This window comes from Pygoscelis adeliae, unplaced genomic scaffold, assembly GCF_000699105.1.
Source record: "Pygoscelis adeliae isolate BGI_AS28 unplaced genomic scaffold, ASM69910v1 Scaffold756, whole genome shotgun sequence".
Classification (NCBI taxonomy): domain Eukaryota; kingdom Metazoa; phylum Chordata; class Aves; order Sphenisciformes; family Spheniscidae; genus Pygoscelis; species Pygoscelis adeliae.
This window is the reverse complement of record NW_008824990.1, coordinates 319,866-344,574: the sequence shown is the minus strand read 5'-3', so window position 1 is coordinate 344,574 and position 24,709 is coordinate 319,866. Positions and strand designations below refer to the sequence as shown.

The 24,709-nt window shown below is 40.2% G+C and overlaps 1 protein-coding gene across 4 annotated transcripts in view; it reads right to left on the bottom strand.

Annotated features, from left to right (window-relative positions):
• CAST (calpastatin) overlaps nt 1-24,709 on the bottom strand; it is a 60,114-nt gene that overhangs the window by 18,866 nt on the left and 16,539 nt on the right. For 2 of the 4 annotated variants that reach the window (XM_009326133.1, XM_009326135.1), the window contains exons 3-14: nt 13,126-13,185; nt 7,950-8,000; nt 7,557-7,613; nt 6,979-7,095; nt 5,287-5,382; nt 4,683-4,784; nt 3,787-3,867; nt 3,636-3,689; nt 2,958-3,050; nt 2,699-2,794; nt 1,916-2,014; nt 667-750 (exon numbers count right to left, since the gene is read on the bottom strand). In XM_009326133.1, the coding sequence (XP_009324408.1) occupies nt 667-750; nt 1,916-2,014; nt 2,699-2,794; nt 2,958-3,050; nt 3,636-3,689; nt 3,787-3,867; nt 4,683-4,784; nt 5,287-5,382; nt 6,979-7,095; nt 7,557-7,613; nt 7,950-8,000; nt 13,126-13,146 (951 nt within the window). In that variant the 5' untranslated portion in view covers nt 13,147-13,185. Of the gene's footprint in view, nt 1-666; nt 751-1,915; nt 2,015-2,698; nt 2,795-2,957; nt 3,051-3,635; nt 3,690-3,786; nt 3,868-4,682; nt 4,785-5,286; nt 5,383-6,978; nt 7,096-7,556; nt 7,614-7,949; nt 8,001-13,125; nt 13,186-24,698; nt 24,704-24,709 lie in introns of those variants that run through there. The other 2 variants (XM_009326132.1, XM_009326134.1) reach the window with 2 other exon arrangements.

The following is a 24,709-nucleotide window of genomic DNA, read 5'->3' as shown; positions in this document are numbered from 1 at the left end:
ATTTCAAAAAACAAACTGTTGCACTTGAACAAATAGGGGGTTAAATCCCACGGCTGTAGTCAGGCAGTCTTGAAATCTCTAAAACGAGGGGTAAAACTGCTCCTTTCAAAACAGAATGTTAACCTTCAGCTCCAGCAAGGCCAGTTTATATAGCAACTTTGTTAACATCAGTTATACTAATAACCATCGCAAAAACTTTCAATTCTGAACTTTATGGAAAACACATCTCAGCTCTATTGCTGTTTTGCTTAAACTTGAACAAATCTCCACCACTTGAAGTGACAATATGAAAAAATGAGTGTAATTTTCATACCATTTTACAATAGTGTTTTAAGGTTACATTACAAAGTGATACCCAAGAGCACTTCTGTAAAGGGATGGATTTCATAACACTGAGGTTTAGTACTAGAAACAGGTAACACTACTCTTGGACAAGGAATGTGTGACCTGGGAAGTTCAGATCTTTGCTCATAATGCCTGAAAAACCCAGTCATGCCCAGAAAGGAAGGGAAGGAAACTAGAGATAGAGAAATCACCAACAGGAGAAAGCCATTGATTAAATACTAGTTTTGCTTGTTTTCCGCACGTTCTCTCCTGCTCTGTGACAAAAGAAAGTGTCAGATGCAGTGCCCTACTTACAAAGCAATGGAGACATGAAAAACTTACCAACTCTGGTGTTAACCTGTATTCTGGAGGTATTGTATCATCACGTTCTCCAGCCTTTTTTTCTTTTTTCTCTTTAGCTTTTGCCTTAAAAGAACAAAAAAAAATCACTTAGAGAAATTAAAATAAAAACTCAAAGGACACTCAACTTCACCATCAAGATTCTTCAGCCTACTGTTTGAAGAAGTACTAGCATCAGATAAAATTATTCCATATATCAAGATATTAAAATTCCTCAATTTATTCCTACCAAATTTCTGTGGTAAAATCGTCATGGCTTAAGAATCAATGCCATATGTGAATATGGCTATATTGTTTTAAATTCTAAAAAACTTCAGACACTATTCAGAGCCGTAACTTTGTGGCAGGTACTTTTAGAATTTTTTGGGTGTACAAAATCCTCAGGTTTCCTTGGATTTCATCACTCTGATTATACAAGCTGTAATTCTGTATCTTTTTCTATCACTCCTACTGAAACACAACTTTTAATTCTCTGGACGTCCTTTGTGAAGCAATGCATCCACTAAGTTATCTGAAGGCCCAGACTGACTGAATCTGCAATACAACATGCTCTTTTTTGTCAAAATTGAGCTCCAACATCTTCTCTCGGCAACAAATGGTTTTCTGCTATTTCCCTGTCATTTGTTTGCTCTGAGCTGGAAGTGAAGACAGGGGAAAATAACTGAGATTAGCAGGGTTATAGGCAGCATTTGCCTAACTAAACTAAAATACCAAAGTTAACATGCAAACGCAAGGCTACTGTTAAAATCTAACTGTTGAAGAAAACAAAAGTCTTAGAAGACACGGCAAAAGGCAAGACCCAAATTAGAAAGATAATGGTGTCTGATAGAAAAAGGAGTACATGCACTAAAACCCCCAAAAATTAATTAAAAATCAAACAGCAAATACATGCAAAACAAAAGCTTGCTATAAATTGTACCCAGTGCTTGGGGAAAAAAACAGAGCAACTATACCTAACACAGGGAAAGGTGTATGTATGTATGCTTGTATAGCCAAATGAAATGCTTATCATTTTCCAGACCATCTTACTATATTCTATTCTACCTGTATCCACTCAGGATTTCTTAATTTCTTAATTTTCTTAAATTGCATAACACTCAGACATTCTTTAGGCTTTTGATATGAAAGTAGCTTTGTTATTATTTTACACATTTGTGCAGTATCTAACAACGAGGACTCGGGATTCCATGGGAGAGTCTGAAAGCTGCTGTAAAAAGGAGTAAGATTATACCTCTGACACCTCTACAACAGGGCTGAGATCTTCTTCAGGTTCAGGTTCAGGTCCACCAAGAGTATCTAGAAGAGCTTCCATTGCATCATCTTTCATTTCCTGTATTTAAGAAAATATGCAAATAATTTCATTATTTCTTTAAATTGACATAGGTTTTACATATCTTTTATGCTGTACATGAAGTAAACAGCCAGCACCAGACTGGTCATTTCTGTTTGGCTCTACCTGATCTCCTTAACATCACATTGCAGGATATGGCCCATTATGTGATAAGATTAGCACAGCCTAATAAGCCATATCTCCTCTTAAGGAGAGGGGAAAACAAAAAGTAAAAAAAACCCACAGTATCACGTAACACAACTGCCATATGCTTTGAAATGGCAAACCCAGAAAGCGTAAGGTCACACATGCTCTCTAGAGGGAAAAAAGAAAGGTTTGTAAAACATGAGAAAATTACATCATATCCAAGTTTTACGCCTCACATAGCTAAGAAAACACATACATTTTTCTACTCTATTGCCTCTAGTCAGAAGAACTACAGTTATCCTGCAGAAGAATCCAGAAGGAAAAATCATCTGACCCATTAATGCTGGATCTTTAAGGTACAGTTAAGAGTCTGAGCAATGGCAATTCCTATTATTCCTATACTTTCTGTGATAAACGGTATTTACAACTGAAAATGAGGATGATGAGCATCTTTACAGTATCAGGCACACACAAAATATGACATGTGCTTGCAAATTTTAATTAGAAGTTAACTAGTCCAAGAATGACTATGTATACCTCTTTTGATTTTGTTTTCTTCTCCTTAGGGGGAACTGAGGCCTTGACTGAACTTGCTGTTTGTGCTTGCATGATTTCTCCGTCCTTGCTTGGTTTCTTTTACGTAAGGGCAAAATGAAAGATAGGAAATTACAGGCAAATTTGCAAAAATAAAAAGAAGGGAAAAATTGTCAAGATAATTTTAAAGCAAAATATGAAGACAATAATGGCAATATTTCATTGCAATAAAGGCATGCAATGGCAAGAAAAATATCAATACCTCTGTCAGATTCTTTTTTTCTTCAGTGGAAGCAGTACTACAGGTAAAGTCAGATGACAGGGCCTCTGCAAGCTCATCATCTGTCATTGGTTTCTGAGTAAGAAATTGCAAACTAGGTTATGATTATTAAAGTTCAAATATCAATGCTGTCAAACTCGGTTTAAAATCTGAGTGTGCTCCATGCTTACAAAATGACCTCATACGTACATGTTGCTGTCACAGAAAAAACAAAGATATTTCCCCTCACTGGTTGATTCATTTTTTAGACAAGCTTTTATTTTTATATGTTAAACTTATAAACAGTAAAATTAAGCTGGCTTACAGAATTCTCTTGCTAAGTATAGAAATTCAAGTAATCTTTGCTAAAGACATTACGAAGAGGCTCCTGCATGCACAGCTACTATTCCTTCCCTTTGTTATTATTATGCCCAGTAGCTCTATGAGTAGTTACTTGACTTGTTTCAGTTTCAGTCAGTGTCCTAAAAATTCCTACTTCTTTATTAAAAACGTCTGTGCCAAATTCTATTTAGTTTTATCCGTATCTATGTTATCTGACACCCCACAGCCCTCTCCCACTTCCTGGGATTTTTGGAAGACAGGCAACATTTAAATTTTCCTAGGAATACAATGACAATTGGGTTATTTTCACCTTCCAACATAAAAAAAAAAAAGTCTTACTTCATCTCGTTCATCTACTTTTGGTGGGACTCCATCTTTGCCATCCCCTTTGCTCTAAAACGAGAATTAATTTTGTAGTAAATGCAAAGTAAAAAACATACAATATAAAAGAAAACACGCATCAAGATTTTTTTTTTTTTACCTCACTAACCTTCAACAATTTAACATACTCTGGAGGGAGACTACCTTCCCGTTTACCCATTTCTTCCAAGTATCTTGAAGATATATCTTCCTATGAAAAGAATGCACACATTAATGTTTTTGTACTCTTGTTTATTGAAAAAAATTTCTTACATAGAGCTATCTACAGTGATACTTCTGGAAGGAAAATATGAGGGTTGGCTAGGTCAGAGGGCCAATCCTGGACCGTGACTATATAGTGTCTTTCAGAACCTAGTGTCATGCACATGCATCTCGACTAGCTTCAACAGTGCATGTCATCTAGCAAAACCCTGAATCTCCATTGCCAGATTCCTTCTGCATTAACATAAGCCATTTCAGTGTCTCACACCACAGAATGTATTGCTGTACCTAGACTAATGTATTGCTGTACGTAGACTGAATTTTAAATATTTATAAATTCCAAAATTTTTATCATGGGCGAGTACTGCATTGAGCCATTGAGCTTGTAATCTTAATCCTTCTTATGTTACTCTCCCATTCTAACTCAGATAAAGTATGCATTCTTCTCCAAATTCTCAATGTTTTGCTCTTTCTCAAGTAGAAATGAAATCTCCTGAGCTGTTTACGCTCTGTCGTACCTCCATCACTGCCTTTTGTAAATCCACTGGAGACCATGCTTGGAAGTCAGTTCAAAAAGCAACAAACTGTCTTTTTTGACACTTCACTGTTTTCTACTGCAATACATAGATAACCATATCATTTCTGTATTACTGAAAACAACACTAAAATGCAACTGTGCAAACTCTGTTTTACCTCTTAGCAGATCAAAGTGACAAATACAAAGTGACAATGTATTACTGAGCAACTACAGACACATTTTAGAGATGAATCTTCTAAAAAATAAAAATAAAAAATGTAAAATACCGTGATTTCCGGACCAGTGTAAACAGGACTAGTAGGCACATCATCTTCAGGTCCACCTAGGGTATCTATTAGGCTATCTAGTGCCGACTCATCCATACCAGGCTAAAAAATAAGCAGACCATTATAGAAGTTATCATGCTATACAAAGAACAAAAAAGATCTGAATCACCTGCTGAATCTGTAGAAAACTCCTGGAAACCAAACCAAAAGCTTTCTATCAGTAGGTCCTGCTCTTGCCAAATTTTTCAGAGAGAACTGTTCTTAAACTCATTCCCCAATGTCAGTAACAAGATCGTTCGTATTTATCTACCTGCTGATATACATGCATATATATACAAACATAACTGAAGATAGAGAGTAATTAATTTTATCCTAGTTGTAGTAAAAAACATTCCAAAGAAGTCCTATTTGACAAAACACAAATGACATGCCACTAGTTTATTAGCTATTCTTTCAGATAGTCCTTCACCACCATACATAACTACTACATAGCAATACTTCAGCAGTTAACTATTTTTTCTGAAACTGAAGCATTTCAGAGAAAGAAACACTCTCTGAGACATTTTTACAAGGGAAGCATTTGCCTGGGACTGTGTTTACCAACCTCAGTACTTGACTTATCAGCTGCAGTAACCACACTTGCACCGGCTGCGCCTGCACCAGCTGCACCAGCCACTATGGACGTCATCTCAGACTTAGGCTGGAGAAATAAGAGAAAAATTAAGAGGCAGCTTTATTATATGGCCCTATGTTAAAAATTCTAGAGACAAACCAAAGTAAAACAGAGATGTTCTACTCAGGCATGCATATCTATTGTCCCTCTTCATCTACACTTTGAATAAAAAAAGGTAAGCTGGTTCCACCTACTGGCTGGCTGGTCTGGAAGTTGAGTAGCTGCAGTTTGCATAACACTGAGCCCAGCCTAAAACATCGAACTCTGAGGCTGCACATATTTTTTTGGACTCAGCAACTGGCTAATACACCTGCACAGTGTCCAGATGCTTGGGCAGAAGGAGCTACCATCTACCTGCAATACTACAGAGACCTACTCTGTTTCCAGTGTGATTTCGCTGCGAGAAAGAAAGCATGCAATTTTAAGTACTCCTTTTACTGGCAAAGTAAAAGAGATCTGCAGTGCAGAAAGACTATGAGGCCACTTCCAAGTCTCTTTTGAAAGCTTTCATTTACACCCAATAGTTGTCAATACACCATTAACACCAGCAGCAAATACTGCTCAAATAGGTAGGGTGAAAACCGACTCCGGGAGTTAGGTGCAGGAGCAACACCAATAGAAAATGCAGACTTCTGCATTACTGACATTCTCATTTACTGCAAAAAAAGCGGGTTGTAGTAGAGCTGCAGGAGTCCTTCATGTTACTCTGGCCTCGTCACCCAGACACAAGCAGACCAGAAGACCGAAAGATCCAGATCCTGACTCTACTACACACTTTGCTCCAGCTTTTTCTCCACTTGCCTGTCTGAAATGGCCCCTCCCCAACTTTTTCCCCGACCTTTCTCTTCCTAGTTTTTTTTCCAGAGTCTTGCAGGGTGTACGGGCTGCCCTAATGCAAACGGATAACCTGCTGCATTTGGAGCCAAGACTGCTACTACAAATATGGCTGAAAATCCACAGGTGAAGGAGCACCATGATGGCGATGCTCATATAAACAAAGCATTTGCTTGACTGACCAGATGGTCCCTTCTGTTCACCTTCAACAGTGAAGGGGCAAGGGAAGAGACTGACAAAGAACCAAGTACACCCATGTAGCTGCAAGGAACTTGCAAAAAGCTTGCATGAATGACAGAGGATTCATGTAACACACAGGAACAGGCCTACAATTGTGATAATCTTAATGCCGCTTGATTTGCTAACAGCCAGAGCGTGTTGGACAATGAAAACAGATGTACAAAGAGGACAACAGAAGGTGGATACACATCAGGATCACCAAACAACCAGCACAAACTACCAATACCATCTGGCTGGGCAGCTCTAACCACAGCTGATGCTTACCCATTAATGGTGTCAGGGGTTAGCTAGAAGTGCTATATTCAGGATGTTGTTTAAGTTAATTAGTGGGTAATGCGTGAAGTTTCTAAGTCCCAGATTTTACAGCAGCACAGGGAGATTTGTCATACACACCTTTAAACACAAGACAGCTTTTGAGTTTTCTACATTGTGGTTTTTGGGGGCCCAGCCTCACTTTACAATATTCAGCATAAGAATCCATCTTGACGTGGATTTCTAACCCCTACAATAACATTAATGATAAAAATTGGATAGCTACTTCTACTATACCTTTGCTGTTTCTACAGAGGTTGCTTTTGGAGGCTGGTCAGCTTGAGTTGTAGTCACTTTTCCTGTATTGTTTGGTTTAGAAGTTGTGGTCACAGAAGGCGAGGTTTGGCTTTTTGCCTGTGTAGAGATAAACTATTATCATTAGATACAGAAATACTTATGGGCTGGCTTTGTTTGGTTTGGTTTTTGAGTATTTTGGGGGGGGGAAGAAGGGGGAAAGAAGGGGGAAAGGGGGAAAGAAGGGGGAAAGAAGGGGGAAAGAAGGGGGAAAGAAGGGGGAAAGAAGGGGGAAAGAAGGGGGAAAGAAGGGGGAAAGAAGGGGGAAAGAAGGGGGAAAGAAGGGGGAAAGAAGGGGGAAAGAAGGGGGAAAGAAGGGGGAAAGAAGGGGGAAAGAAGGGGGAAAGAAGGGGGAAAGAAGGGGGAAAGAAGGGGGAAAGAAGGGGGAAAGAAGGGGGAAAGAAGGGGGAAAGAAGGGGGAAAGAAGGGGGAAAGAAGGGGGAAAGAAGGGGGAAAATACCGTAAGAAGTCCTCATTTAAAAAAAAAAAAAAGAGAGAGAGAGAAAAATTACACAACTTACACCACTGGGTTCCTTTTGCCTCTCTTCAGGTGGCTGTTTATTTTGAGAGTCTGTTGGCTGCCATAAAATAAAAAATTGAGATCATTTACCCTTACCACCATTCAATGCTATGGAACATGATCTACACTAATTTAAATAAGCACAAGACAGATTTAAAGATGGTTAACAGAACACTTTTTAAGCTGTTGTGAAGCAATAAAGCATCCTGACTGTTCCCCCCAAACACTGCATTTCCACACCTGTCAGATCCTAGCTCTTTTGCACACAGTTATGTTACTAATCACACAGCAGTTTCATGTGGCACAGCAGTAGCAAAGAGTTTAGCCTCTTTTTTCAAAGTTAGTCAAAGACCTAAGTAAAACTGCTCGCCAAAGGTGAAAGGTAAGTATTTACCTTGGCTGACCGTGTGTTTTTTCCAGATTCTGTTTTGGTTGTTGGTGTGGACTGAAATATAAGCAACATATATTCAGACAGAGATTAATATGCTTGGTTATTTCTAAGGGGTCAGATTATATAAAGAAGAATATCAGGCAGGTTCACACTCATGAGCACACATGCCATATAACTAAGATACAGTGCTTTGATCTTGCAGTTTACAAGCTCCTGGCACAGACCTCCACTCCAGTGATCTCAGAGCTCTCAAATGTACGTAAACACACACACACTCCTCATATGAAGGATCGAAAAGAAAGGGAAAGAAGATATTAAACAAATATAATGAACAGTTTGGATTTACACCTGAAAATTTTCTGCAGCCATGCCACAAAATTGATTCCTGTGATTCATCTCAAGTCAAAGTACAGTAAGCAATAAATTACTACTAGTAGAAACACATAAGAACAAACACTGAAAAATTAAAGTATAGTTATATCTGTTAAGAAGGAAGAAAACTGAAAATGCCAGCCTCCTCACCATATTTTTCTTACTATTTTTTCTTGCTCTTACTACTTCAGCTGTGCTACGATTAACACAAGAAGAGCCAATGTGACTACAGGAAAGTCATCTAGAGATGCCAAAGAGAAGGCTGTTGCCTACTGTATGAGTCTTGGAAGCTCTGGCTGCTGAACGGCCAGGGGAGTACGTGGACCCAGCCAAGGCAGTGTGATTTGATCTGCTAGGAACAGCACTGGGTGCACAGAGCACACAGCAGGAGATGCAGACCCTGAAGCCTGGGCCCTTTCCCTGGTTGGGGCTGGCAGCCCTATGCGTCCTCTGGGGCCGGTGGGGGACACCAAGATCGTGTCTCGTTGCACTCTGTCCACCTGCAGCAGAGAGGTTTCGAACTCTACCTAGGAAATAAGGGGCCACAGACAGAAGCCCTCCTTATCCCCTCTATCCTACTAATACACTGAGCATATTTAAAGTTACTAAGAGACAAATAATAGGGATTTTTCCCCAGTAGCCTAACAAGTGTCAGTGAACAACCAAAAAAAAAGAAAAAATCTATTAGGCGGTAATTTAAATTTTTTCATTGCTTTGTAATGTTTTCATTTCAGCTGCCAAACATTAATTACCGTTTAGATATATCCAGCTTCTGTTTTCTAGCTGACCACATAGAGAAATTTGCTAAATTTCTTTACCATTTGTTATGGAAGTATTCACACCCACACACTGAACCACAAACACTTGGATGGGAAATCCTGAACGTGCATAAAAACGTACAGGCCCAGGTGCAGCCATATATTTGGGCTAATACCTATCCTAGACTGCAGTCCTCATTTTCTAGCCTGATTACCCTGTATAAACAATGCATGCCTTACAACAACTATGCCCTTGAAGAAGAACTAGAAGACTGATAGAAAGGGAACGTCCTGCCCTAGAAGGCGTCAGAGGCTAGATGATTGCCAAAAAAACAAGAAGTCAGCAAAAAACTGCCGTAACTAGGGGAAAGGTAAAGGCGGCAGGGGGAGATCGCCACCACCGACTCAATTCAAGACTGGAAAGACTTGCCCCCCCCACCTGCAAGGAGCATGCGTGCTAATTTACATGCGAGGCTAATCTGAACACAACTAACCAACGAGCATGAACTTAGGCGGGCTTTTACTAATCATGTAACAATATAAATACGCTGTAGTTCTTTTGTGCGTTGTGCTAGCTTTGTGGAATTACCACCTAGCACCCATCTTTGCGCAAACGTCAGCTAAACAAATATCTCGGCTCTGTGTGTGAGATTGGCTTATTGCACACCGGGTACCGGACCCCGCTTGTGGGACAACACTGGGAATAAGCTTGGCAAAGGTCTCGAAGCTGTAGACCACAGTAAAGGACACATGACCACATGCAAGTAAGTCACAACAAGTAAAATACTGATAGAGAGGGAGGACAAAAATTTCCCAAACTCAGGTGGGGCAAAAATTTAAATAAAATAATTTTTAAAATCCCTCCCCAAACCCCCTCCCCCAAAAAACACTTAACCTCTCAGATTCTCCCCTTTGGATTTTCTCTTGACGCCTAACCTGATTAAAACACAGTACTTCTCAGGTTCAGTCACACTTTATATGCTCCCACTTGTACATCCTCATTACATGACTACCATACGGTTAATGCAAAGACACACACATCCATTTGTATACCTGTACACTAAATAATCCTATATTGAAAAGGTAATCCTAAATTTTCATAGTTTTTAAGCTAAAAAAGATCGGACGTCTTTACGTAACATCTAAAGCAAAGAGTCAATCAGATGTGAGATGTCTTTCAGCAGCAAGGCTGCAAAGAAATGTAACAGAAGTGCAAGCATGAGGTTCAGGAAACATAGATTTTTACTTTTCCTGCAGTGGGACTGCTGCCTGCTCAGGTCTTTAAGTACCCTGCTTGCTAGAGCACAAATTCAGGTTTTCCTTATGTGCTTTTCAGAAGAAAAGTAAACACACTTTTTTGCAGGACAATAAAAGATATTTACTTGCATTTCTGTCAACACCCGACAACAGCTGTACAGAACATAAATTCAAATTCTCAGCCTGCCAAACCAGTTATTAGCAACTGCATGACTTTTTTCTAATATTGTAAATATTATTTTACTAAATACTTAATGTATTTTTTGTGTAGGGTATGCATTATTCATTATTCTTGTATATCTTTTGAAATGTGCAGAATTGCTCATACTATAAATTTATCTATGACAATCCTGAAGAATAGATGGACTCATATGGGCAATGCTTTGATTCAAGACTTACACACACACAAAGATGCTAAGGCCACATTGAAAACACACGATCATGAACACATGCATGCTCGCACACCCACAGACATATCTATTTAGATACACTTTTAGCAACAACAAAGTTCAAATCAAATAAAAAAAAATATTACCAGGCAAGTCAACCCAACAATTTTAGTATGAGACTATATATTCAAAGGCAACTATTCAGCCATCCTTTAAACAGAGTCACTCCTGAGCAGTCAGAGCCTGAAGCCATAGCATCAGTTTACAGTGTTCACTGAACTCCTACGGAGAAAAAGATGTTCCACCTCCCCCTCCACTGCCTGCTTCCACCTGCGCTGTGCCAGTATCTGAGAGGCCGCCTTTTAAACTGACTCAGGAAACCGAAAAATAGCCTGGAAAAGAAAAATAATATTTTTTAACTAGTTCCCCAGTTCACAGTGCCGTTGCACAAATGTGTGCAAAAGGAAGAAGGCTGAATGGGATGTGGTTTTGTCGGTGGCAGTGGCAGCACCCTGCTTCCTCCATTCCCCCAGCAAAAGCCACAGGGTGCCTGCTCTCCACCCTGGTCCTGCCAACCTTTCCACCTAATCCCCGGGGCTTCGTCTACAAAACAAGAAGTTCCACATTCCTTCCTCTGTTGCAGTAACTCACAGCTTTCTCAGAGGGGCATAATACCGAGGGTTAATTTGAGACAAAGGATTCACATACACAGAACTGAAAGCTAAAGAGGGGTCCTGAGCACGTTTAAGAGTAGTTACACTAGAGAGACTCTAAGAAAAAGACATATGAGGCATGGTTATAGCAGGCAATTAGGAAAGAGTTGTTAATTTGTAAGAAATTTAGGACTAGAAATGAAAGTGACTCAGCAACCTTATTTCTTTTCAAAGAAGTTGACTATCAAAATGCAGATGACTTGCTTAATCCAGCAGGAGGAAGGCATTAATAATGCAACAGACATTAAAAGAAAACATTAATTGTCTTACACATGCAAATGCAGGACACTGTTTAAAAGGGCTTTGTGTTTACCAGTCTCACAGCGCTGAAGTATGGTATGCCTCTGCTACTCTATTTTCATCTCATCTTGCAAACACCAGTTTTAAAGATCTGATTAGAAATTTACCACATTCTTCTAGAGTTATTTCAAATTTCAAGCAGGGAAAGACCATAACTATTTTTAGATAGCTGGCAGGGTTAAACCATACAGAGAACAGCATCAGTAACGAACAGGATACAAATGAGTTTGCTCACAAACGTAACAGGACGATGAAACTGGAGACTGGCAGATACCTTCATTTACGAGTAATGATGATCACACACAAATGGAAATGGTTTAACTGTCGTCCAGCTCACCACTACCAGTCTAAGTCTTACATGTGTGCATGGAGGAAAAGGGTTTTAAAAGGTTGAGGGGAATGTAATGGCTAACTTCAAGATGGAGCTAGACTCTTCTTAGAGATGCATGCTAAAATGACAAGAGGCGTCAGATACAAGTTGCAGCAAAGGAACTTTCCATTTGATAAAAGGAAAAAAATCATCATAATGAAGGTGACCAAACATCAGAACTGGCTACCCCGAGATGCTGTGCAATCTGCAGTTGCAGGTATTTTGAATGCTTGCCTGGGAAGGCCTCGAGCAGTCTGATTTACCTGCAGAGCTGGCTCTGCCTGGATGGGAGGGCTAGACCAGATGACCTCCAGAGGCCTCTTCTAACCTCACTACTGTAAGTGTTCCTTTATTCGTATTTACACAAGGTGCAGACAGTCCTAACTTTTACCACTGCACAAGTCCCTGCTGGTCTAGTTTGGTATTCAATATTTTTGTTGGTTTCACCATTACGATTATGGAAAATGAAGGAATGAGGGAATCTTTAATCGTTTGTTTAAATAATACACATAAATTCTGTTAGGCAACAGAGGCGTAAGGATTATGACTCTCTTCTAACAAGTAAAGTACATGATTGATGACACAGCTTCAACACTAAAGAAGTTCTAGTCATAAGACAAGACAGAACAAGCGTAAAGGGCAAAGGCAAGGAAGCTGTCAGACAGACAAAGATACACGATTAATGAGAAGACGCAATTGTACGTGCACTAAAAGCTGAAACTTGTCCTGAATTCTTTGAATATGTGAAAAATTATCATTAGGTAAATAACCCTGTAATTACACTGGGGGGAGCTATATACACGTCACAAAGTGTGAGTGAGCTAAAATCAAAATTAGTATTGCTGTCATAAAATCCTCTGAGTACTTTGTACAGCATTTTTTAGATTTTTTTTGAAGAGGAAACTAAGCTGCAGAGAAGAAATAAGCAAAGTTACTCAGTATCAAAGTATTAAAAAAGAAATTCCATTGCTTCATATATTTGTGCTTAACTGCAAGCATGAGTTTCACAGGAATTTATACCTTTGTTTCAGACGGCTTCATGATTTCTGGTTTTGATGCATCCGCAGAGGGGGACTGCTTCTGAGTGAAAAAAAAGGCAAATTAATTAATTTCACCTTTGTTACACATACTACTATTAAGCAAGCATAAGCAACCTGAATTCATTAGATATCCAGCTAAAAATTAAGAATCAATTATTACTGAAAATTAGAGTTATCATTTTAGATCTCTGTCTTTTCTGTATTTCTACAATACATGTATGTAGGATTTCGACAGCGTGATGCCTATAGATCTTCTCACAACAGTTTTATTTTCTCTGACATGTGCTGAAAACAAATTTCGTATCAAGTATCAAAACCAACTCAAGTCCTGCTCTCATACTGAAGCATATATACTTACTGTGCAGGATTCTTCAAAATTTCTTTTTTTCTTTTTAACAAAAATTGTACTTTTGGATTTACTAGTTTGCTACACAGAATATTTAATATTAAATCAGCAAACGCAAATATGTTGAGAAAGAAAGGAATAATTAATCTGTATGTAACACACACACACAAGTGTTTCTACATATCATGCAACTCTTCTGGAAAAGCTGCAAATGACAGGGTCTGTCTTCCTAGCTTCAGCAATGTTAATCTGAGAACAACATCTTTTAATTCTGCTGTGACTGTGTCAAACTTCAAAGCCCAGAAATGAATATTCTAATTGTCTCATCAATACTTTATACAGATGTAATACTACCTCTCTATTCCTGCTTCATGTTCCTCTGCTTAAAGCTGTATTTGCCATCTCGATCACAGCAACATATTCATAGTTTACATTTAAATGAACAGCACAAGTTATAGATTTTTCTAGATTTTTTCTCCATGTTTACCATGCCACTTGCTGTATGAAAACATGCATTGTCTGAATGAACTCAGAAGCCACCCTACTATTCCATACCTGGGGTGACTTCTTACTTCCACATGGGAAGTTCTCATTTGTAGAACTTTTCATAGTACAAGCATTTCTCAACAGTAAGACAAAAGTTGTACAGAATTTAAAAGGTATTTAAAAGGTACACTACGATGATGACAGTGTGCTCTCCCCGCCAGCCTATCCAGTATCTTGCACACCTTAGTAAGAGGTTTGACTACTCTAAATATATACTAGAGGGAATTTGCAATTGTCACACTACAGAAATGTAAGTAAATAATATCTGCTTCCATATATGTATGTATGTATAGATTGACTACATAATAGATGGGAACTTTTGTATAGGTGGAGACATACACAGGAATGTATAGAGCCTCCTACATCATGACAGGGAACAAAAGTTTTTAAACAACCTTTTTATATATTTCCACTACCACCATCAGGTAATCTGTAGGCAACACCACATTTTTCTGAATTTGCCCTTTAATAGTTCTTCCTTTCCTTTTCCATGAAATTAATCTGAATTCCTTCTGCATGACTAACAAGTAGGTATCTGTTCTACATCTTCCTATTAGTCACTGTAGTCCTTGTCCATTTAATAAAAACACATTTTTCTGAGCCCTTCTCCCTTCCTCTGCTCTGAAAACTCCTACCAACCCTTTTTCTTACACTACACCAAAAAATTCTTCCCCGAAGTTCCAGCACAGCAGCACCACTACAACCTGCAGAGGTTAGTGAAAACCTCCCAAAGAAACCATCTGCTGCTTCTTTCTACCCTGTCCAGCTGGATGGCAGCAACTAGCAGCAACTAAGAGATGAGGAGTTTAAATGCTCAAGAAGGAAGAAGAGTAGTTCGGGGATAAAGAACAGCTTAATGCATGGCTGCTGATCAGTGGCTATGGAGAATGCCAAGCCATCCTCCCCAAAAACAGGGTTGATTTGAGGAAACAAAACCCTGTCCTGGGGCAGCTGGAGGGGGGAAGCGGGAAGGATGGCGGAGAGCAGAGGGCACCCTACTACAAACCACCGCAGTGCTGTACCACCATGACCTTCTGGCTCCTCAGGGGCATGGTGTGCCTCCCTTCATTTACAGTACTTTTTGCCTGAATTCCTCACTATTCAGGGCCTCCAATTTTCCACCCCCCCCTGAAAAGAGCCACTACAAGAAGGAAAGGGGTCTTTGTCCTTCCTAGCTGTTTAGTGCTCGGGGTCTGCGACCATGCTGAGCCTTGCAGATTGACAACACAAGAAGCTGCTGAGGTCCAACCCCTCATTTGGTAGCCATCACGCAACCAGTCAACACCAGCCTGACTCTGGGGGACTACTTTTTACTGTGGGTTGTTCTGCTTTTCCTCTTCGAGTGCTATGCGCCGCGGCCAGCCATGCCCAGCTGTTAACTGGCTGCATTTGCTGCAGCCCGGCAGTCAGACTGCAGAAGGGGTGAAGCAACACACAGATGCGTGTCAGGCGTGGAGGTAAATATTAAAACACTGCGTAGCAACGGGCACAATAACTGCCTGACACACAGCTGCCGCAGTGGCTGCGGCCCAGGCAGGCACACCCTGCTCTCACCCAGGGGTGGTAAACCCCCGCCGCGGCCTGGGCCAAACACCCCCTGACAAAAGGGTTACGCTGCCAAACAGAAAAGCAAGAACGAGGAGAGTTCGACTTGCCCTGGAGGTTGGGGCTCGGCAGAGAAAGCCAGGCAGGTGCTCCCGCAGAGAGAGCGAAGTTTTGTTGTGTTGTTAGGGACGCCCCAGAGGGCAGAGCCCGACAGTGGACGGAAAAATGAGCATCATCAGCGCTGACGACTGTTCCTCCTGCGGCTGCACCCCCGTGGGTCCTGCCCGGACAGAGGTACGGGTCTTGGAGGATGCCGTGCTGGCCCCAGTCCTGACCTGGGGGGAAGGTCCCCTGCGAGTGAGGGGTAGCCGGGGGGTCCCAGCCCAGGGACGGCTGCTGCACGGCTCTTCAGAAAACACCTCTGAGAGTTGGGAGAGGAGGCAAACTCCACAGCAAAGCATCCAGGACCACAGGGAGTTCACCAGCAGGCAGCACGCGGAGATGCTCCCTGCAGACGAATCCACCGGCAGCACGAGACCCCCACGACCACCACAGAAGGGGCTCAAAAGGCAGAGAAGAGGTTACAGGTTAACTCTGATTAAGTGAAGACTGCTACCTGTTAATTACCCCACCCTGCAAGCAGAGCTGCCGGATGACAGGCAGCATGACGGCTGTGAGGTCACAGCCTGTGCTCTCACCATCCCGCCTGGCAGGCAAGACAGGCACAGACAGACAGACAGACAAGCACAGCAACAGACCAACAGACCTCAGATGCTCTTGGCCGTGAGGTAGAGGATGGCTTTCCGGGAAGGGCTGATGAAGAGACTGGGGATCTAATTTGATAAGAGAAGGAATACCCTTAGAAACGCATTAGTCAAATTAGTGGGACAGTCACAACAGCAAAACCATCAGAAAACAAAACAAAAAAGCCTACCAAAAATGGCTTATCTAATCTCACTGTGTGTACCTCAGCAATCTGGAAGTAAAAGGGAGGGTGCAACAGGAGAGGAAAACAGAGAAAGTAAAGGTGACAAACATCAAGAGAACATAATTTTAACTATTCAGGGAACTGGATGCAAATCCCTGTTTGGAAAAAGAAAATGGCAGGTGAAGAAATCCATGACAGCTCTTAGTTATGGAAAGCTGGAAATCATTGAAACTACCCCATACGCAATATAGCGAGAGCTATCATCAACTAAAACTATAAATTTTGGAAACTCATGGAGAAGATTCATCAGACTGCAGGAGGCCATTGCCTACCCTTAGAAAGGAGCAGCCAGCCAACAATGCACCAATGAGCTACCTTCCAAAAGAGAAGAGATGCTGAAAACATCTACCAAGCAACCAATACAGAAACAATTAGCTGGTAACAAGAGAAGAAATAAAAATCAACAGATTGGTCAAGAATAAAGCACGTAAAGACAACGTAACACTTAATACACTCAAACATAGAAATAAGCCTGGTGGATAAGAACGAACGAACCCCCACAGGCGGACATGCCATCACTGCAACATCTCGCAGTACTTGAGGTGACATTTTCTCAAATGAAATGGGGAAGTTAGTGCGTAACACTGGGTTTCAGCCAGCTTCCCGCCTGCACATTTCAGGGAGTTCCTGAAGGGATCTCTTGACAGGCTGGTGGTAGGTTGAAGGAGATCAGACGCAACAACACAAAAACCCAAAAGCTAGGCAGTCAGCAATACTGACAAAAGTACATAAGGTTACAATGCCACAGGCTGAGATACTCTTGCCAAAAACAACCAAGGAAAGAGGAATCCGAGATAAAAATCTGTTACCATGACAACATAAATATAAATGTAAAATACAGGAATAACTTTCCATCTTTCTGGCTTGAGCTTCTCTAGGTCAAGTGCTAGGACAGTTTTGGCCATCACACTGCAGTACAGATGAATAAAGAAAGATCTGAGGACACGTTTAGGAGAAAAAAAAAAAAGAAGAAAAAGTAGTGACAGGGAAAGCAAGTCAGCCCCTGATGTTTTGTCCTCTGGTCAGGGAGCCAAGAAAATGGGAAAAGAAGAAGAAACTGGCTTATTCTGTAACAAAGAATCTCTCGAGTCATATCTCAAAGATCTTCCTTCCTGGGAGAAGAGTCGCTCTGTGGCAGAGGCTACCTAGACGAACCAGGCACTTCCAGCCCCAGCAGCCTTTGGGCCAGCTTATATGAATATTTTCTGAGCAATCTAGCTGTACTCAGTCTAGGACAGAGAACTGAAGAGCCACCTGAGTACTCTTTTGGGCTTACACACCTTACATATGAATGATTTGGGACCGCTTCTCAGGCTTAAAGCTAACGCCAACTTTATTATTTCAATATTGCTAACTTACAGGGTAACTTCAATACAGCTCTATAACGCAAGGCAAAACTTAATCTACCTGACTACAAATGGTTGCTTCTTTACATGAATGGTTCTGTTACTAAGACTTAATTAACAGTGTTTGCAAGATGTGGGCAGCAAATGCTCTCTAGAGAACTACTGTGAAAAATAATGGGTTATTTCACTTAAGTGTAAAATACCGCTTGAGCTGTTACAGGTTAGATCTCTCGCTCGCTTTGATGGCATGTGGTAATGGCTACGCAACCCTCACCTCCCCAGGCACACAAAGGCTGTCAGTGGGCAGAAGGCAGGCCAAGGATGGCACTGAGAGGGCATTCCAGCATCTCACAATGCACTTCGTAACACCGCGAGCAAAGCAATGCACGGCCTTCCAAATACATTCGCGATGAAGAATCAACACTGCGATCTGTGGCATAAACACAATTCCACTAATTCTCCATTAAGCCAAGTGGAGTTGCAATTTGAGCCAACATCTGTGTGTGTGTATATGTATGAACATATATATATAAAAATATATAAACATATATACTTAAAGCTACACAGCAGCTAAGATATGCAGTGATTTAAAACTGGGAAAAAATGTAGCACTGATACTACCTCTTTATATAAATTTTATTATTACAGTATCTATAATAGCTGAGTTAAAAATTACAAATTTGAGTGTTTCTGTGTCATTTTCCATCCCAAGTAATTCTGGAGATATCCTATTATTTTGTAATTTCTGTTCTTATATAGAGTTCTGCTATTAAGTTGTTAAGAAAAACAACACCTTTTTAAGAGAAAGATAAAAAAACCCCACACAACCAAGAGAACGATATTTTTCCAAGATTTCAGGCTCTCAGTGAATTTTGTGGAGGTTTAATATTAAAAACTTAATTAAATGGAATAGCAGGATATAGGTTTCCAGTTAGTACCTGTATATTATACAGACACTGGTGTATTTACATAAAACATTCCTACTATATATGCCACTACGCTGTCCTGTTGTGATCAGTTTCTTTGTAGAAGTAATCACCATTATTTCTTTTCTAAACAATTTACATCGCAATTTCTAATGACTGAATTTGCCACATGTGACTACCGGCATGCCTCTTTCATTTCTAAAGCCTATTATCATTGTTGAAATTCACAAACACTGCGTGTTATAAACAAAGCCTACTGCCCATGCCAGCTACTGAGGGGGGGGTGGGAAAAAATCCTTGGAGGACATTCCTTTTTCTGTAGCTGAATTCTAATTCAATCTAAAATTCTTTGATAATGTTGTTACTGTGATGCCACACACTGGCCACTGTGTGCCACTGCCACACAGCCCTGACCCAGCAAAGCCCCCCCAACTTTGCACTGCTCATCATAAAGCAAGCCAAAGCAAACAGGATTTAATATGTAAGCATGGAGATTCATTTGAACAGGCAGTTTGTTGAACTCATGCTTTTGTGGTTCAGTTCTTCAATATACCTGGTTTTAAATACCCATCTTAAAAAAAAAAACCCAACCAAACAACCAAACCCAACACAACAAAAAAAAACCCCCTATCTCTAGGGATGCTTCCTGTGCTTTTAACATTCATAAACTCAGCTGGTGTGACTATAATGTAAAAATATGTAAAAACTATTACCATTATTATAAATTTCCACAACTTGACAAAGATAACAAGGAAAGTAATTTTAGAGATAAACTGATTCCCCCTTACAGCTAAGAAACTTAGAAATAGATTTGCTGTGTTCAATCAAATATGCACTTCATAGCAAACATGAAGAATAAACTGAAGTAGAGCTAAAGTACATTCATCTGCAGAGGACAGACAAACGTCATCAGGTAAGTTCGCTAGGCGTCAAAATGAAACTGCGCTGAGACTCTTGGTACAGACACTGCCTGGGGAAGGGCTGGTGTGCAGGGAGATGAGTGGGTGGAGGACTGCGCACGAAACTCAACCATCAGGAGAGCTTCATCAGGACATTCCTGTCTGAAGTGCGATCGTAGGAGCGCTCCAGAAGTGGATTTGCCATCTGACAACCTTCAAACTCCACACACACTCTCCTCCTAAACGACAGTAAAACTAATAACAAATAGTAGGATTATATTGGTGCTTCCTTTTCCAGATCAGAAAGTCAACTGTAATATATCGGAGACGAAACCCAAAGACCACTGGTAACACAGGACCATGCCTCTCTGCAAAACTCAATTCAAAAGATGATCCAGGTTACTACTGGGGAAACGATTAACCTTGAAATTTTATTCTTCTGCAGTTTTCTCACCACACAGAATAAGTATTTGCAACAAATATTAATCTATACCCAGGAGCAAGATCAACCATTATTTAGAGATGCTAAAAGAGCACATCGGAAATAAACAAATCCATTTTCTCATGAAACAAAAACAGGACAAATTTTTTAAAGAGACTGCTTTGAACCAAGAAATTGAAGAGCTGATTAGCTCATGAAGCGTTTTTACAGCCTCAAGTACTGCTAAATTTATTGACGATCACAGCACATTGAGCCAGACAACTTTCATAACACAGACTCACACTTACTGTTTTCTTCAATTTTGATTACTAAAATAAAATTTCTGCCATTTTGGTGCAGAAAAGAAACTTAGCAACACTTAATCACTGAATTTTATGTATTAGCTAAAGCTGATTAGCCATACTACTCAAATTTAAAGTAATAGGGTTTTAAGCAGTGTTTTTTGAGATAACCTATTTGCATTTTAATTTGGTTACACTAAATCAAGCATTATCAAGCACAATCTGTGAATAAGGTCAGTACTGTATTTACTGCAGTGTAGAACAAGGCTTCACGCCACCTAGAAACTAATTGATCTGCCAACCCACCTTTAGGTTAGATGTCTGTTTTAAGATTTCTGGATTTCAGCAACCTATGTCAAGTCCAAAGCTTAATACTGGCATGTTTGTTTTTCTTTAATAACTATTAAGTCACTACTAAGACTCTGAAACAGCTTTATGCTTGAACAAAAAACAACAGAGGGCAGTGAATGACAATGGACCGTAAATAATTTTTGTACCATTTGACTCTTGTCTTAAACTTCTAACACCTCAGTTGATGCTTACTTATACGTAGGAAGTTAGGGATATCCAGAAAAATTCAGAACTATCCCACAGCTGATGGTAAGAAGCACTGTGCATTCATTTGTTACTATCTCCTACTACGTCTAATGCTTGCATAGGATTTTTTGTTTGGTTGTTTATTTCGTTTGGAAGCAGAGGAAAAGAGTTTGCTAGTTGGGCACAGAGCATGCGCAGCACCTAGACATGAAGAACCTTTACATACACACAGTTCAATTTGTGGGCAGAAGAAATTATGCAGACTTAAGTATGCAGCATGGCTACTGCTCTATAACCTTTACTATACAAGGGCAACTTCTGTTTAATGTCCTTTCATGATTATTGCAAGGGATCTGGAAAGAAAGCCAGTATATGCCAAGCAGAGTAAGAGTTCATCAGCTGCCTTCAGATTCTGCATGTATGCAAACAGACCACCACTTTAATATCACAGGCTAAACACTCCTTGTTTCTTTTAAATGGAGTTAAAAGCAAAGACTGCAAGAGAACTCTGGTTTTGTAACCAGATTATACATCTCCAGCATCAAACAGAGGCTTTGTTTCACTGGAAAAGTTTTTCAACTCAGAGCATCAGGCAAGTAAAAGCATTTTATTTTCAACCTTACCTTTCACTGCCACAGATGTTAATTTTATTGTCATTTTGATGAAGAGTGATCTCAGTATTTCCACTTGATCACATAATGAGTTACCTAACTTGAAACTTCCCTCAGCTATGCATGGAGAAATACTCAGAAAAGACATACTTTTGAGCATCATGTAAAACTCCTCACTGGGCATAAAGAAGCGTCATGAAAAGAGTTCTGACATCAATAATTTGTTTTAAAGTCCCCATTCTTGTGTCTTCTTAAAATGTGCTCTTCAGTTACCTCCTTTTGGAAACTTCCTGTTTCCATCACAATAAATTCTACAAGTTGGCACATACTGAAGTTTCATTTTCATTTGGTCATACTCAAATATTAGAAGCAGCGCACCAGTACTGTCACCACTCTTCTCAGGTTCCCACTCTGCACAACAGAGCATTACAGTGACGGACAAGCTGGTCACTGCAGCAGAGCTCTCCTTTCTTGTAGGTAGCTCAAAAACCCTCTTTTCAGTTCTACGTCCTGCAGAAGGTTAGTATTTAGCTGTAATTACTACAGCTAACTCTTTCCATTTCTGCCTGTTGTTTTAAACACCAGAATGTTCCAAAGCTATCTGCAGCAGCAAACTGCAAGCTGATAAGAAAACACCAGGAAAACACACGATTAGGTGCCAGCCACATGCCACACACAGCTGCTGAGCTCAGCTAGGATTTGTGTCACTTGGTCTGCAGTATCACCGAGGGACAGCATGCAAAGCCCTTCTCAGCAGAGCTGGAATAGAAACGGGGAATTACAAACAGAACCAGTATTCCTTAAAGAGGGGGTTAAAAAGATAGAAATGTTACGTAAAAGAAGACTTCATCTTAAGACTGAAGATCGCCAAGGTTATGAGCTCGGTTATTTTTATTACAATAATCAAACTAGGCAATACTCAAAATGGGCCGCTGGCAGTCACAAGAGCTAGTGAGCAGCACTCTGAATTAGAAATTGGATTTTTCACCCCCAGGATGCAGAAACACAGTATTATTAATGAATCCATATGAACTGATACACACATTGTCACAACGACATTAGCTACCAAGATGAATGGAAAATAAGATAGAAGTATAAACAAAAATCACCAAGTCAAGGAATTTTAGTAGAATTTTGGTTTTAAAATATAATCTAAGCATAACACTCCATAACCTTTGGGAGGGTATTGTTGTTTGTTTTTTTTCTTAGATCATTTTAGAAAAACTAAACATTGTTTTACTATTCCCACTTAAAAAGAGCCAGATTGGGGCATTTCTTGCTTCAGCATTGGCTCTTAACTCAGTATCTCTCAAAATTGCTTCAAAAGAGCCCCCTGCATGCTCTGGAGGAATGAGCACATTATTGTTCAATTAAAAAATATAATCTCCACCTTCAGGAGGCCTTGTCCTGCCTCACAGAGGCTTCCTTCTTGGAGATCAAAAATGTTAGTTTTCTGGTCAGTTCAAGCACTTCTACTATGCAAGGCATAATGGCAGGCACAGAGCTGACGTCTTCCAAAACCAGGAAGGTTTCTGAGCCTTAAAGAGCTCCCGAGCTGCTCACAAGGCCACCGACCTCCCTGCCTCCCTATGAGGTTCTTCCTTTGGCAGAAGAGACTTTGTCCAAAGTCCCAAGCTTTTGTGAGTGCAGGTTTTCCTCCCTCAGGAAAACAAGAGCAGAAACGATGAGAATGAATACACTGAAGACCAACTCACTGAAAAAAGTGTTTCTGTGCTTTCTGGAGACGGAGCTTTCTCCTCCACCCCCATTCCAAGAGCCACTACCTTCAGTGCAACACAATTTTGCCTAGATTTCAAACTGGGAGTGTCTGCTTAAGGTGCAAAGCTCCAGAACTAGAGCTGTGAGAAGTACTGGCCGAGGGACTCATCCGTGAGACTCCAAGACCAGGAACAGAATTTTCCGCAAGCTCTACATACCCCACGTATCTAATCGCTCCTGTAAAAAAAACAAACCCAAAAACCAAAAAAGCACTGTTTTATACAAGAGGCTGACAGTAACCAATATGTTAGTCTAGAAAAGAAATGTCTTATGTAGAAGAAATTATTATCCAGTATGTTTTATGTGAATTAAGAAAAATACATGGAGAAAACTAGTCATCAAAAAAAGGTAACAGATCAAGAACTCAGCAGAGGTCTCTGCAATGTTCAAGAACTCTGCTATTTAACACACTAGTTTCACTTTCTCCAAAGAAGAAATGAGAAGGAGGGATGATGCTGACACTGCCACATGTCACATGAAGATAGATCTTGTTTTCTCAGTTTGTTTTTGGATCAAACTGAAAAAACTCAGCAGTTTTAGTTTACAGTAACTATTATCAAATAGTGGCATAACCTAAGCAACACCTACCTAATTTCTACTACTACATAAACAACAGTAATATACAATTCATTGAAAAGTATTATTTTTTCCCGTATGTTTATTGTATCTGATATTTTAGCATCTCTTAGGTATCAAGTATAATAAACTCTTGTTGTCAACATGTTATTGATACCTAAGCACACTTCAACCAAGAAGTTGCTCTTACAGATCCCCACACCCTGACTACGCAATATTCTGTATGTGCCAGAGGCATACTAAGCTCTGCATTTGTATTCCAAAAAAATTATATGAGTTTTGGAAACAGTAACAGTGTGGGCTGTGAGCAATGAAAAAAACCAACCCAAACCCAACCCATAACCAAAAATATAAATACAGAAGAACTTAGATGCTACTTTAAAAGTCTGCTCTTCCTCGTCCCTCTCTTCTTCGAGACTGCTTATGTCACATAAACCACTTGTTGTGTAATGTGTTAAACATGCAGTCTTACCCACTGTCTAAAAAGACTGTTCCCAACATGCTAAAATAATTTTAAAAGCCAATTCACTACACACAGCTAGCTCTGGAGCTTCAAGCCTGCCGATGACAGGATCACATCGGAAGCCCTGGAAGTCAGCAGCTTACATTATTTCAGCCTGCAAAATTCCCAGAAGAGAGGGGAAAAAAAAAAAAAAGAGCTGAACACAAATGTAAATTAGCCTAAAGCAGAGCCAGTAGGAAAACGAAGCCAGTATGAATACCTAACTTACTTGGTGCACGC